The 16,848-nt window shown below is 37.0% G+C and overlaps 1 protein-coding gene across 1 annotated transcript in view; it reads left to right on the forward strand.

Moving 5' to 3' along the window:
- Positions 1 to 16,848, forward strand: part of LOC122788334 (duodenase-1-like) — a 66,246-nt gene that overhangs the window by 18,518 nt on the left and 30,880 nt on the right. The window contains exon 2 of the mRNA XM_044055411.1: positions 5,020 to 5,167. Within this exon, the coding sequence (XP_043911346.1) occupies positions 5,020 to 5,167 (148 nt within the window). The remainder of the gene's footprint in view (positions 1 to 5,019; positions 5,168 to 16,848) is intronic.

Here is a 16,848-nt window from a genome sequence, read left to right on the forward strand (position 1 = left end):
GTTTTACTTATGCTCTCTGTTCCCAGTGCACATGCCCATAACATCCAAGCCATAGGGTGGAGTTTTTTTTTATCTCTTTTACATCAGAAGTGTTAGACTTTTGAGAAATGTTTCAGAAAATAAAACAGTAAATCAAAACAGTGTTTTGGATGCCAGGTCAACTATAACCCCTCAGTTCTCATCAGCACGAACCATATCTGCTTATAAACAGCAACATGGATTTGTTTCTTAAAGTACATAGAGGATCACTGCAAAATGTATTTAAAGAAATAGTGAGTTTTATGAAAAAAAAACATAACCAACATGAATGGAAACAAATGTTTTTGTGTGTACCTCATAGACTCTTACTTTATTATTCTCGTTTCATGGTTGCTGCAGCTTAGACAAAGATACTTAATTTAAAGGCATATTGAAACAGGTCTATTTTAGTTGTTCTAAATTTTAAAATGTCTAAATTCATATCGTCAAGACCATATGATTGACAATTTGAAACATCAGAAACTATCTGTAAAACAGAAACAAAGCTGCATGGAGATTGTGGTATTGTAGGGATCTGAGAATGTACCCTTTTCCCCACTGTAGTAGGATCTCAGAGTTAGTGTATATATATATATATATATATATATATATATATATATATATATATATATATATATATATATATCACTCCCTCAGAGAGAGCTCCTTTCAGAAATCTAGAGCAATTTAGTGTACTGGCCACTCATCTTAAAAAGCATGTCTTGGATATATGGACGGAAGCAAATGAGACATGCCAACTTAGCACATTCAGGAAAACGAGATAAGAAGGGAAACCTGGACCTGTGAGATGTCACCATTACGTACTGAACTATCATGGGTAACATATACAGTCTATGGAATTATAAAATACATGAAGTGCTTCTTCTAGTATTTACTGCCAGGAAAAGTAGAAACTGAAAATGCAATAACATAGTCACAAAGGTTAGTGAGCAGACTCTCTAGGCATGGAAAGGGGATGTAGTAAAGAATTATTTATATTTTTGTGTAAACACTCAAAGCAGGTTAAACTGCAATGTAAATATAACAGTAACATAATTGTTTAATATTTCATTTAATGAATATACTGGTACATCTTTCATATCTCATGTGTTCAGTATACTTAATTGATCAGACATGCTATTTGCTGTAATACTGGCTGCATGGTGCTATAGCTCTGTAGATGTCCAATATATCAAGTTTTATACTGGTAATTCAATCAGTAAGTTTAAAATGTTCATTTCTGACCTCCTGAAAACAGTTCAACAAACTGATAAGTTAAATTGCTTTATTGGAATATGTGCTAAATATAATGCTTTTTACTCCTCCCAGTTTGTGGTTTAGATAAGGGCTTACACTCATGTCAGAGGAAATGTTGAAAAAACAGAATCTAAAAGAGGAACTAATGTGGCAGATTACTTAAACTGGTTATATCTGGTTAGACTAAATGAGGCATTTCTTACTTAAACTGGTTATATCTTGTTAGATTAATGGAGGCATCATCTTTAAACTTTCTGTTAACACATTAAGACACCAAAACTCACATTTGTCACTGCTGTTTCTTTAAACACTCCTTTCTACATGTATTTTATGAATCTAGGGTTTAAATATCTTTTTTTATGTTTTTCTTTCATTCTTATCAGACTAATGACCAGCAATCCCGTATTGCCATCATGCCAATTCATAACCCTACCACTGTCGAGAGCTGGTAGGGGCTTGGTTATAATCCAGGAAACCAGGAGGGATTTTTTTCTGTCCCTAACCCCTCCCTCATTAGCTGACGTACACGGTGTCTGATGTGAGGCTCTACTATGCCTTTTTCCTTGTTGGTGTAAATGCTCCTGCATAAAGGCTACTACTTGGATGCCACTTGAAGGACCTAATTGCACATTCCCAATCCAAACCCTGTAAGTGGGGCACATCTACAGTAAGTTCAGGTATCATGGTAGGCTATACTACCTTCCTTCTTCCAGGACAGTTGACCCATCTTTGACCACTGATTCCCACCCTTTCTAAACAGCTGAATTTGGCCAACAAATAAGAAGTTCAAGGGCCTTCCCTCATTTTATCTGACCCATAGTTATTTTTGTTGGGATAGGGAAATTTTTTTTACAAACAAGGGGGACAGCTATGGTTGTCCCCTATGCTTCAACTTATGCAATCATATATATGGATGAGTTTGAAAAAACAATTCATACACCTAACAACTTTTTTTGTTGTTGTTGAGAATGCGGTTTGTTTTAAAAGGTTTATTGATGATTTTTTTTTTTTGCAAAGGTAGTAAGGAACTTTTTCAGAACTTTGTGAGGGATTTGAATGGTAATTCACATGGTTTAAAATTCACAGTCGTAATTTAGACATTGTGCATTACCGTTTTATCTGGGGGATATTTATACTTGGATACAAAGCAGATCACAACCAACCCTTTCAAAGTGCCATTAAATTGAGAATCTGTGACAATAATCTGGACCTAAGAAATATAAATCTGAACTTTCACATTCTCATGTTTAATACAAGTATGGGATACTTGTGTCCGACATTAAGAGTTGCAATGTTATGGAACAAACTTTCAGGGGAGATCAAAAATTCTGACAATATTAAAAAAACTTAGTATTCAATCCTGAAGTAAAGGACTTTAGTGCTCCTTGATGGTCTATGGACCTGAGCACTAAAGTACACCTTACAAACTTGAAGGTGTACAATATAGTCTTGCCCCATCCTCCTGCTGTGCTAACTTGTTATAAAGATAATTCACTTTTAATAGGAAAAATATTTCAAAATAATGACTTGGAGCTTCTAAAGTGCATTGTCAGCACTCTGTTTCACTAAGTTTTAATTACTCTATAATTTCCTCCATATCAGCCTGTAAATATATAGCGTAAAGTGATGAGCCGGTGCTTTTCATGCACTCAGAAAAAAATATACAGTGTTAACTGACGCTGAGTGATCTGGGTCACAGAAAACAAACATTTCCTAAATGCCAGCAAGCCTCATCCCATGCAAAACAGAAAACAGAATATATGAAAATAGTTTTGCTGCATTCATTTAAGGCTTAAATGTTAATGGATCTGCACTTCAGAATGGCACATTCCTAAAATACCATGATGTTCGTCTTGTTCAGTCACTCAGGTTTTAATTATCACATAATTAGAATTAATATACAAGTTAATATTAAACTACCCATAACATGCAGTTTGATATCTTCCTTTACATCTGATGTTTGACCTGCTGTTGGTCAGGGGTGTCATATGATGTATGTGCAAACAATGTTGTCTCACACATGGAAGTGCAAAGGCTTTTTCGCCGTCACCTGAGATGCCACATATAATAGCATATTTACCCAGACAGAACCATTACTTGTCCAGAGATGCAACCTTTATTCTAAGCTAAACTTTTGAGCCTACACCTTACTTTCAGTTTCAGGCTTGTCTACCTCTAACTGAGCATATAACATGATTGCTTTCCAATCTCTTCCTTCCACAAAACACATAAGACAATTATAGTCTTAAAGATCATTCTCCCTTGCAACTCTCCTTCTGTGCACTAATCTAAGCCAGACTGATGTCTGATGTATCATGACGTTCTGTAAACCACAACATTTTGCAAAGTATTAAACTCCTTGGCTAAAATCTGCTGAAAGACAATTACTGTATGGCAGCTATTGTTAAAATCCCATATTCCTCAGTCTTTAAAAAAAAAAAAAAAAAAAGTCCACATTTTTTTCCCATGCTTCCTGGCACATTAAAGTGTTTTCTGATTTAACGTATTGGGGAGGGGGGTTACCATGAACAACTAAAGAACATGATGATAGTGCACTGGTACTACTGTCCCAAATTTTAACATAAGCCCCCTAATCCCTAATGTAGAACAGTACAAATACATCAGCTATTATAAGGGAATTTTGCAGAGGAGATACCAGTTGTATGCTACTCTCAAACATCTCTTAATAATTTCACATTGTCCAAAACTGTACATTATCTGCATTTATAAAAACTCTGCATAGAGTTCTGCATTGTTGATTTCTTATCCTCCTTTATCCTCCCAGTACTTAGCCTAGAATGAAGCCTGTCTGCAGAATTATTTCATATTGGCCCTACTTATGGCCTCCAAGATGCCCACTTTCACTGCCTGTTCTTTCTTATGCCCATGAAGGTGGCTATTCTTTACTTCTTCATTATGTTATTCTTGCCAGCTGCATGACCTAATTTTTACAAGATTCCTTCAATGAGCATCCCAGCATCCCTTGTTTTTCATTGCCTCAGACATGTCTCCAGTGTCTCTGTCCTGAAGTATAAGTACCAATAATGAACATTCACCTATCCTATTTTTGCTGTTAGCTCCTTAGATTATAACATGTTTTTACCACCCAGGAGGTTGAGCCGCACAGCCACTTTTGTGGCTGCCAGTCAAGTAGATTCTTGACATAGCATCTACCCAACTTGCTCACTGATCATCCATGTTGAAACTGTATAAACCGTATGGCTGAAACCATGACAAAAACTGACTCTTAGGTGACACAACTCTTACTTGTGCATTTCCCTATTACACATTATGGTATATTTCATCCCACGTCAGTTCAGTGGTCATTTTACTGTTTGCTAATCCACCTCTCACAGCTCAGTGATTTTCTGAAACTCCCTGCTTTTGCCAATGCCTATCACTGACTCCTTAATGATAATTAATGCAAGCCATTGTCACTGTGCATTGTGCACTGGTTTGGTCACTTTCAGATAAAGCACAGCTGATAAACAACACACACGGCTTCATTCATTCACAAGTGTGCATATACCTAGACTGACTCTCATCAGACAATCTGGGGTTAAATGCTGAAGGGTCAGAAACTGTATGGTATATTTGTAACTACCATATCAGCATTCCAAATAATGGAGACAGTTGTACTAATAAAATTAAATACAATCACACTGGACTTTTGGGAAGGGTGTGTAGGTTATGAACCAAAATTAAACAGAAATTAATACAGTTAAGCCTTTTATCATTTTACAGACTCCTTCAATGTGGGTATTATCGATGGGCACAAAGCCAAGCCTCACTCAAGACCATATATGGTATCACTACAGAGCAATGGACAACATTTCTGTGGAGGATTCCTGATTGCAAAAAAGTGGGTTATGACGGCAGGGCATTGTTCACCGTAAGTGTTTTAAATCTCAAGTTCTAAACATCAGTTATTGTAATAAATAAAGTTTACTATTTTAAAGCAAAAACTTCCAGCTGGCTACATATAAGTTAATATTTTTCTAATTATATGGAAAGGAGAGGAAAGTAGCACAAAGGAGGTATTTCACTTTGATACATATTTTTTTAAAACTGTAGATCTACTAAATTACATCACATGTATCAAGATGTAGGAATGTATAGGTATAGTCATGATACTATGATACTATACATGATACTGTGGTGATAGTGACCACATTCCAAAAGACTTGCTCTCAGGGTAAGTGACCACTTACACAGAGAGCAGGCCGAGAGCAGGTATCTTGAAATCTAGTCCCCATAGTAAGCCTGTTTATAGATGGGCCTTACACTGAAGTAAGTCACTTACACTGAGAGAAGGTCTTTTGGAATCAGGGCAGACTAACACTGAAAGCAACTCTTGGAATCTGGACCACTTTGTTCTGCCTGGATACAAGTCTCTCAGAATGTTATATAAGTATTTCATTTTTTAGTCTAAATCAGAAAAGAAAAGGACTGTACATTAATATAAATTAGATAGAAAATATTTTTCTTTCAGTTGTTGTGTAATTAGCACAAAAGCTAAACCCATAATGTTTAATTAGAACAATGAGCATATAGTCTTATTGTACAGTATGGGATACAATTACATTTCCTTATACTGTCCTTTAGATGATGTCCTAATGAAATAATATAATGTAAAGTAAAATACTTAACCAGCATGAAAACTTGCATCATCTCTTCACTACAGCTGTTTGTCTTATACAGTACTTCAAGTTACAGTACAGCTAGTTATCCCAGTAAAAAAGTTGAAAAGATTATCCATTGTGGTGTATGCACTGTACTCAGATAATTTTCATCTAAGTAAAGGATTGCTGCATGCCACCATATATGTGTCCAATAACATTATAATACAGTTTCTTTAAGTCAGTTGTTGTTTGTCTTTCGGCTTTTCCCGGTAAGGGTCGCCACAGCTGAACTCCGGTCCGCTAATGATTGGCAGTAGATTTTTACGAACCTTCAACGAAAGCATGCCCATTTATGCACGCATGTCTTTCGAATGCTACCCAACCACGGGGAGGACAGGCAGACTCCACACAGAAGGCACTCCCAAGCCCAGCTGAGAATCGAACCGGAGAATCTCTTGCTGTGAGGTAACAACGCTACCGCCGTACCACCAACATTTAAAATGTATTCAGTTTCATTTTATTCAGCAGAAAGGAGAAGGTGTGTGTGTGTGTGTGTGTGTGTGTGTGTGTGTGTGTGTGTGTGTGTGTGTGTGTGTGTGTGTGTGTGTGTGTGTGTGCATCCTTGTAATAAACTGTTTGCATGCACTCTTGGTCAATAAATATCAAAAGTTCTACTAAAGACGAAGGGGTATTGTAAAAGAATGATACTGACCTATAAATATCAAAAATTCTACTAAACATGAAGGGCTATTGTAAAAGAATGATACTGACCTATAAATATCAAAAATTCTACTAAAGACAAAGGGCTATTGTAAAAGAATGATACTGACCTATAAATATCAAAAATTCTACTAAAGACAAAGGGCTATTGTAAAAGAATGATACTGACCTAGGAATGCTTTAGTATAAATTTATTCACAGATATCAGTGGGTTTACTGAATGGATTAAATGGGAAGCAGCTTCTTCTACCATCAAAATTGTATTTTACTAGAGCCTTAGCAGACTCTAAGGCCTTCTTTGCTAATGATCTGACTGATGACATTTATGCCACTATAACCTGGCTTTCTTTGAGTACCTCCACAGGACACTAAATGTTGGGCATAGTAGCCAGGGAGGAGTAGATCTTCTGGACCACAGTATTGTGTGGAATTTCTATACCACCTAGGAGGTTATGCTTAGCACTCTTTCCTAGAGGTTAAAGAAGATGGACTCAGTCACCTTAAATATGAATGATAAATCTAGATGATCTGAGTCCATCTTCTTCCAAATCCCTCCCACCCTACACCCCCACCCCCAGTGCATGGTACTTGGAGGTTTACAAGGATGGGCTAGATCATTCTCATTATAAAAGTTATGTAGTTACCATGACAATAGATCAAGATGATACAAGTCCATCTTCTTCAACAAACCCACCTGTTTTCCCCTTCCCTAGTTAAGGATAGGCCTAGAGTAAAGGCCTAATACATACATAGGTTATTGGTTAGGCCATAGGATCATAGGATCACAGGATCATAGAAGGTTACTAGGCTATAAGCCCTAGGGCTTTAGCCTAGCCATGTTATTCCCTTGTTTCTTTATAGACCAAGAAATGTAGTGTATATTAGCAATGCAAATGTAGGACCAGTACCTGCTGCCCCTGTCCAAGAGGGACATAGGGGAAAACCCTGGGGTAAAATTTCACTTTCCCATCCAGTTTTCCAAGTCATGCTTAAATAGGGCCAGTGCTGACTCTGGAGCTATCTCCTTGGAAATCTGGAGATTGTAGCTAGCACAAAGCATTATGAGAAGATGTGAGAACCTAGAGCCTTGAAATGTTTTTGGTGTCAAGCTGAATTGTGTCTGCAGCTATGTCCCAGAGATTGAAGAGAATTGACTCTGACCATTTACATCTATCATTTTGATAACTACATAACGTTCATATGTTATGCATATATTTTGTTCTTCTCTTTTTGTTCTTTTATAATTAATGCAAGCATCAAATTTACAACCATGTTGTATCTAATAATGCAAAATTACCCGCTGTGGTGGTGGTGCTGCGGTAGCGTTGTTGCCTCACAGTAAGACGCTGTCCGGTTTGATTCTCAGCTAGAGCATCTACTGCATGGAGACATGCGTGAATGGGCGCACCTTCGTTGAAGGTTGTGCATCAGGCCTGGCAAGCCGGCACGTAAAAATCAACTGCCAATCATTAGCGGACTGGAGTTCCGCTGTGGCGACCCCTAACCGGGAAAAGCCGAAAGACACAAAAAAAAAAATTGAATAGTTCTTCCATTCCCTTCCCCTTCTCCAGGATGAAGAAAGGAAGAAACACTCGTTATAACTTGACAATATTTCACATTGATACAGTAATTAATGTATTTCAGCCAGTTTGCTAAGCAGAGATCAGCATTTGCTCAAAGTCTCTTTATTCCATCATTCCAACAGAACTCCTTTAGCCAGTAATCTCAGTTTGAAAGTGTAAACTAGCATATGTCATCTGTTACCTAAACTCCATATGTCATAAGTACATGCAATTGTATCAGCCACTGAAAAAACAAAGGAACATGTTTTCTCCTACCAAACAAGTGAACAATTCCATCAGACATGCATCCAGAAGCCAGTTTTACCACACCCACACCAAAATACTTTGTTAGAATATAGCCAACCTAGATACTAGGGGGGAGCTAATAGTATCTCTGTAGGACCTTATGTTGAGCTACTCTGTTTCTATATGATTTTATTAACACCTTATATTGTAAAAGTCCAGAGCCTCATATAATTCCTTATTCCATTTACTCAATAACTCCTTTAAATCCTATAAATCAGAGTGAAGAATATCTTATATACAATTGCTACATTGACAATTATAATATATAATAATTATATAATATATACAATTGTACACTGATTGTTACAGAATCTTTGTAAGAAAAAAGGCATCCGTTCTTCAAATTCTTTTTATCACCGTTACTTCACATAGAGGAGAGAATTTTGAAATATCTCTGCTCAATTTAAACCTATTCAAAAAATGTAAATAAATTGAAAAATTCCTATTTAGCTTGTCACTTCTATGCCACTCAAACATTGTAAGGATAATATTAAACTCACCTATAGAAAATTCAGCTTAGAGATCAAATTCATATATTCTGTAGTAAATGTACATGGAATCTTTAAATGAAAATTTTGGTTGTTAGTTCAGATAATAGTCTCCCACCATATAGAGATTCTTAACTGCCAAATAAAGTTTATAGTACTTGAGAAAATGTATCTGAACCTTTATTCTACTTACAATAATTAATCCATATTTGGCCAAATGCTAACAGTTCTGGGTGGTCTTTACTATTAAATCCTATTTTTTTCCTGGATCTAATTAACAGTTTCCATGGAATTCCATGGCACCACCCCCGAAAAGAAAACCTTGACCTGAGTGCCCACATTTTTTTATACCATAACATATCTGTTGGTGATAGCATGTTTTTAAAAAAATATATATATACAAATAGGAAATAAAATTTATCTTTCCACCAAAGGAGATATTTATAAAGAGTCGATGTATGACATTTCATCAAAATATCATAACGCCAAACCACAAATGATTGAACTCAAATGTCTGATCCTCAAAACATTGAAAAAACAAATAAACAAAAATAAAGCATCTGTTTTTGTAGGGTGGCAAGTCCCCTTGTACCTCTCATTTGGGGGGAGTGCCCCCATACCCCACCAAATATATACACTAATTATGAGATCATACTGCAGTGGTGAAAGGGTAAATTCCTCACTCCCCACTGTACCAGTCAACTAAGGAAAAGCCAGTACAGTTCAAGCAGTTGATTTTGATTAGATGTACTGGCTTTCCTTACTTTGTTGAAACAATATTTTGATGTAATGTCTCTATCCCTCATAGAGAACCACAGTCTTTAAAGTATGTTTCATCTGATTATATGTTACTTCAACTGAGCTCAAGAAACAATCCCCAATGCAATAATCTTGCCACATTACTATGTCTTTCAGTATACAGTCCTTCCACCATTACTATATCACAACCAGCAACAAGATGTGCAACTGTTTCCAATTCTGTTTTACAAAACCTACATTTTTGTCTGTCTCTTCCACATGCTCAATGGACTCTGTAAACCAGCATGTCCACTAATTTGGGCCACCAATATTTACCTTTCAACGTTTGGTTTAAATTCACCTCTCCTTAACCATTCCTGCATTCGTTCCTGATCAACATGAGGTTCTTCCAGAAGTTTTCTATACTTGCAGCTATATTTATGCTTTTTCCACATTTCTTGCCTTCTCATCTGATTCTTCACCTTATATTCTTTCTTTTGTTTTTTGGCACATTCAGTTGCTGCATTATTTTATCTACTTCTGGTTTGCTTTCCATTGTTGCTTGTTGCTGTTATCCTTCTGCTAAACTAAGCAGGGAAGTCATCTTAGACTTATTCTTCTCATGTTTCAAAACTTTCCCTACATTTAGGTCTTGTGAGTTCAGTAGATATGTGTGCAGTCCCATGACAGCAGATCTATACATGTAATCAATTTCAAGGAGACCCATCCCTCCTTCGGAACGGGGAATATATAATCTCTGTATGCACTGATTTTTATAAATCATTTGTTGATCATGAAGCATCCTTCTTGTTGTCCTGTCTAATCTATCAAGCACATTTTGGGGCCAGTCAGTCATTCCAGAACTGTAAGTTAGGACAGGGAGAGCAAATTGGTTTATAGCTTGAATTTTTTCCTAGATGTCAACACTGTTTTCAGGATTAATTTAAGTCTTCTAAAATATTCCTTACTAAGTTTTATTCAGATTTGTTCATGTTCAAGTTTACATAAAGGCTGCTCTAATGGTATAGAAGGATAAAGGTCTGACTACAGTCCAGCTAAACTGTGTTTCATTAACAGCTTGGGTGACTGACAGAGTTGCAGGGAAGGGATGGGCATGCTCCATCTAATGGGGCACTGGGGAGCACTCTCTGATATGCTGTCTTAAGGAAGTTGTGGTCGAAAAAGGGGAGTTGCTGACAGACATAATCCATGACTGGGGGAGTGGTTAGAAAAGAGATCAGGTAGGTCATAAAAAAAAAATTGCCTTTGGAAAGACGTATAGACAAGCCAAGCCCCCAGGGCACCCTCAAGAACCATGATCAAGCTCATCAAAAATAAACGAAGTCCAGGGGGGTTTGGAGAATAGCTGGTATACTTGGTTTGCACATCAACAGTGGGGCTAGGCCAGTAAAAATAAGGTCCAAGGGGAATAAAAAAAACATCTTTATACAAAGATTTATTCCTGAGTAAGATATATGTAAATCCAGACAGACAGCATCCTGGTTAACAACAGGAAAACCAATATTCTTCCTTAAGAGTGAACCTGTAAGTTATCATAAAATCTATAAGCCAATAACTTGCCTTCTGATGATGTACAAACTCTATACTGGAATTGATGCAGACAGAGTTTGTACTTTAGAAAACAATCTCAATCACGGGAATAAAACAAATGGGTAACAAAAAAAATACATGGTACAAAGTATCATCCGTTGATACAAAGGATCATCTGTTGCTAAAGAAAACCATAACAGAGAATTGTAAAAAGTATGACATGGATAGATTACGAAAAAGCATTGGCCAACATTCCTCATACATGGATAAAGGAGTGCTTATAGATGTATAATATACATCCTACACTCATCATTTGCATTACAGTGACCATGAAGCTGTGGCAAACAAGGCTGTCATCAAGCCATGACAAAAGGCAAACTAGCATCCCAGGGATAAAAATCCAAAGCAGGATATTCCAGGGTGATTCTTTGTCACTGCTGCCATTTTGTCTTGCCCTTAACCCATTCTGCTGTTTACTTATCAGATTAGATCATGGTTACAATTTGGCTCCCAACCTTGCTTAAAGACTATCATCTACTTTTTGTGGATGTCTTAAAACTGTATAATAAATCAGATGAGGAGTTGAAATTACAACTGCAAGTGGTTAAAAATTTCAAAGATGATATAAGACTGTCATTTGGTCTTGATAAATGTGCAACATCAAGTGGTTAAAACTTTCAAAGGTTTTATACAAATGTCATTTGGTCTTGATAAATGTGCAAAAACATTTAAAGCAGGAAAGTTACAGTCTCAAGAAAATATCAGTCTGGGACAGGAATGTGATATAAAGGAACTTGAGCAAGAGGAAGCGTATACATATTTAGGAACAGATGAAGGATCAGTAATAAAACATGATCAAATGTGAATAAACCCCAGCAAGGAATACTATAAAAGACTAAAGCTAATATTGAAAACAGCCCTGATATTTAGGAATAAAGTCCAAGCTATAATCTAATTTGCTTTTCCTGTTTTAACCTACAGTTTTGGGGAATTGACTGGCCCTATAAAGTATTGGATCAGTTAAACAGGAAAACAAGACAAATGCTTCATACTTAACAAATGATATATAAAAATCAGAATTTAATCAAAATTGATTACATGTATAGATCTGCAGTTGTGGGACTGCATACTTATTTGCTGATCTCATCAGATCTGAACACAGTGAACATTTTAAAACATAAGGAGAGGAAATCTAAGATGGCCTCTCTCTGTTTACTTTAGCAGAACCATTCCATTGTCGGGCTGAAATGGAAACCAAACCACAAGTAGACCGAGTGTGCCAAAAAAGAAAAGAAAGAATCTAAAGAAAAGGGGAAGGATCAGATGAGAAGGAAAGAAATATGGAAAAGGTATAAAGATTGTGGCAAATACAAATATTCCCTGTAACAACCTCATGTTAATCAGAATTTGATGCAGGAATGTTAAGGAAAGGTGAGATGAAACCAAAAAAATGAAAGGTTAATAATGGCAGCCCAAGAGAGTGGTTATGTACATATTGGTTTACAAAGTCCATTAAACATGTAAGAGAAGCAGACAAATGCAGGTTCTGTAAAAGAGGAATTGGAAATAGTTGCACAACTTGTTGATAGGTGTAATGCACTCATGACACAGGGCCTGTACACTGACAGTCACAATAATGTGGCAAAACTGTTGCATTGCGGATTGTGCAAACACTACAATATACAAGTAGCTGAGAAGCATTGGAAACATGAATCACACAGCAGTATACAGAATGATGAAGTATGCATCACATGGGATCAATCATTACTAACAGTTTGAAAAACAGATGCAAGAAAACCATATATAGTAGCCTATGAAAAAGAGACAAAAGTACCATTGATCATTGAAATTGCTTCACCTAGCAATTTCAGTAGCTTGTATACAGAGAGACACAAAGTCATAAAATGTCAGGATTTGTAGACAGAAATGCAAAAAATGTGGAAGAAAGATACCCAGACAGTTCCAGTAGCAGTAGGAACAATGAGTCTATTAAAAAAATAATCTACAACCATGCTTAGATGTGCCACCAATACATGTAACCCTGTATGAATTGCAGAAGGAGTTATTTCTGAGGGCATTGTGGGTGCTGCAAAGAGCACTTCTGGCTAACATTATAGACTGAAATAATACTAATATCATGAACTTTTTAATTATACCCTGATTTAGGAATGGAGTCTATTCCCATAATGGTATTAGAAACCCAAAAGACTTGCAGAAATTAAACCTAGAGAGACATACTGGGATATTATCAGGGACCAAAGAGAAAATAGGGAAGCACCCATCAATACTTAAACCAGAACAAAATCTAAGCAGTTCAGAAGGCCTCGAAGAACCACAGTCCAAAGACGCCTGAAAAAAATATAAATACAACTTTTATTTTCACATGTGAAAATAAAAATTGTATTAATATATTATTTCAGCCATCTTTGGAGTGTGGTTCTTCGAGGCCTTCTGAACTAAAATAAAATTTGTATTTATATATTTTTTCGGGCGTCTTTGAGGTGTGGTTTTCAAGGCCTTCTGAACTACTTAGATATTATCAGGGACCATCAAAGCAATGTCTTTGGCCTTAGAGACTGCAGTGATGAACTGTTCCCTGGTGATAGTTGGTGGAGAAATGTATTTCTTGGGGGGGGGGGTCACTGGGGGTGATAGAGGGAGAACACTGGAGCAAAATTTATCAGCCAGAAGATTTACTCTGTCGTCTGTCTCTTTACAGATGGTTCCATTCACCATTAGTTCATCACATTGTTTGTTGTCACCTTTAAGGTTGCGGATGTAACTGAAGAAAGCCTTATGGTTGTCCTTAGACTGGGAGGCTATTTTTATCTCCCATTTAGCTTTAGTGGAATTGATTAGTCCCCTGAGTTGCTTGCTCAGATTTATGGGAGAGTTTTTACCTTGTTGGGCAACAACCTTCCTGTTTTGGGACATGATTTTCTTTATTTTGTTATACAATCTCTTTATACTTGGATTTCACCAGGGTGGCTTGTATTTGGAGGTTGTCATATGTTTATTTTGGAAAGAAACAGTTGTCTCTATGCTATTTACATGATTGTACAGGGTTTCTATGAACAAATGTCAGGGTTACGGGGTCCTGGAATTTTGTTAAACTATTGCTTAGCTGAAGATAGTTAGCCTTGGAATATTTTTAAATGTTCCAGGTTTAACTGATGTCTCAGGCTTAATATTTATTTCAAAGGAAAGAGCTTTGTGGTCCGACCTGACCAGTGAGGACATTATGCTAGGCAAAATGCATTATTCCCCTCATGTTTGATAGGACCAGGTCAAGGACTTTCACCCTGGTTGGCATGCAGATATCTGTTCTAGGGTATTTGTGTTAACAAAGTTCAGGATTCTGGGTTTGAATGTTTGAGGTTGTGCATGATTCTCAGTTAATGCTGGGGCAGTTAAAGTCACCTATGAGTATTGTGTTTGGGTTGAATGGGGAGTGTCTGTGACACATTCAAGTATGTGTTATGGACTTCTGGGTAATGGAGGGGGGACCTATAGCTTGCAAGGATATGGTATGGAACTTTACTTATGGTAATGTGGATGTGGAGAGGTGTGCTTGTAGCTGATGTTAGTCGAAACTCCTACACATTTAGACCCTACTTGTTCAGTAGCTGGTCTAAATGTGTGGAAGGCATTAAAGCCTTGCACTGCTGGGTTGCATCTGTGGCTGTAAACCAAGTCTTGTTAACTGCACAGATGTCTATATTTTTCAGGATGAGAACACCTTGCATTGAGTGTAGTTTCCTGTTTGGACTCCTGGCAGTAACACCTTTAGATTATTCTGAGTTGGGTTATCATGCACAGAACACTATATACACATTCATGTCTCAAGTAAACATCATGCCCTATGTACTCTGCATATTCTTGTCCCAGGTAAACATCATGCACTGATTGCTATGCACAGAGTCCTGCCCCAGGTAAACATCATGCACAGAACAATATATACACAGTCCTGTCTCAAGTAAACATCATGCCCTATACACTATGCACTATGCAGAGTCCTGACACAGGTAAACATCATGCACTGATTGCTATGCACAGAGTCCTGCCCCAGGTAAAGAACATGCACTGAGAACTATGCAGAGTCCTGTACCTGGAGCCCTCATACACTGAGCACTATATACAGACTGTTATACCAAGTAAGCATGGTGCCCTGAGCACTATGTTGAAAGTCCTGCCCCAGGTAAACATAAAACACCTTAAGTGTGACATACACAGTCCTATCCTCAGTAAACATTAAACACTGAATGCTATATAAAACCATCCCTGTTCCCAGGTAAAAATGATGCAGTGATCACTATGCACAGAGTCTTGACCCATGCAAACATCATGCACTGAGCAGTATGGAGAGTCCTGCTCCTGGTAGACATAATGCTCTGAGCATTATGCACAGTCTTTTTCCAGGTAGACATCTTCCTGTGAGAACTATGCACAAAGCCCTGTCCAAGGTAAACATCATGCATATGGTACTATATACGCAGTCCTGTCGCAGGCAGACATTGTGCGCAGAGCACTATATACACAGTCCTGTCTTAAGTAAACATTGTGTAATGAGCACAATGCACAGAGACTAAGCTATAACTGAAACTGAAAGTAAGTTTTGAACTCTAGCTGATGCGTCACTGGGTTGTAAGATATATTAAGACAATAAACTTAGGATAACATCTGGTAATTTTGCTGAAAACAAGGCCAATCTTGTTATATGGCAATATGTCATTTTGGTAAGGTTCAGCATATACCTGCATCTGCTTACTGATGATTGCAGCTACTGTCTGAATATGTTTTCATCTGGTGACAATTTTTTTAATTTGATATTTAGTGGTGCATATCCTAAGAAACAATCTGACATTTAACCTTGAGTGTTTCTTGGAATATCCAAAGGGTCTGAATGTCTCTAATCCCAAAACCATATAAAATGGCTCAGAAAATATTATGCACCATACCATCAGAACTCAACTTAATGGTCGTCCATTGCCCTAACTAGATCACGTGGACACAGTAACTACAAGAAGACATTGTGAAGAGCCCAATACTCACATAAACTGGGATCTACTTTGGTATATATTCAAGCAGTCAGGTTATGGGTTTAAACCCATGCATGCCCTGGAAACCCCAACAATACATTAGTCATTAGTGAAAAATGCAAAAAAGAAAAATCTCAATAGAACTGAATATTGTAAAAATAATTTATCTGTATACTGTTTACCAGGGGCCAAAATTAGAATCACTTCAATTAAGTTAAAAATCTCAAACAATCAAATCACAGAGGCCATGCCTAGAGGAAACAAAACAAGAAATCATGGGGCTTCTGACTATACTAGCAATCAAGAAAAAGACCTCTCTTCTGCCCTCCTATGGCACCTGAAATTTAAACTAAAATTATGGCATTTAGTCCTCAGCTAAGAACATGGTGCCAAAGGCGATGTTTTGCCAGAAAAATGCAAAATTGTATAAGGAACATACTAAAAATATGAAGCAGAAATCTTGTCATTCTGCAAAAATCTAGACAATTGAAAAGTAAAATGCCATCTAATTGTGCCAAAATTTGTGTATTCACTATAATTTTGTATA

The sequence above is a fragment of the Protopterus annectens genome, chromosome 13.part0, assembly GCF_019279795.1.
Source record: "Protopterus annectens isolate FY-2018-M chromosome 13.part0, PAN1.0, whole genome shotgun sequence".
Taxonomy (NCBI): Eukaryota; Metazoa; Chordata; order Ceratodontiformes; family Protopteridae; genus Protopterus; species Protopterus annectens.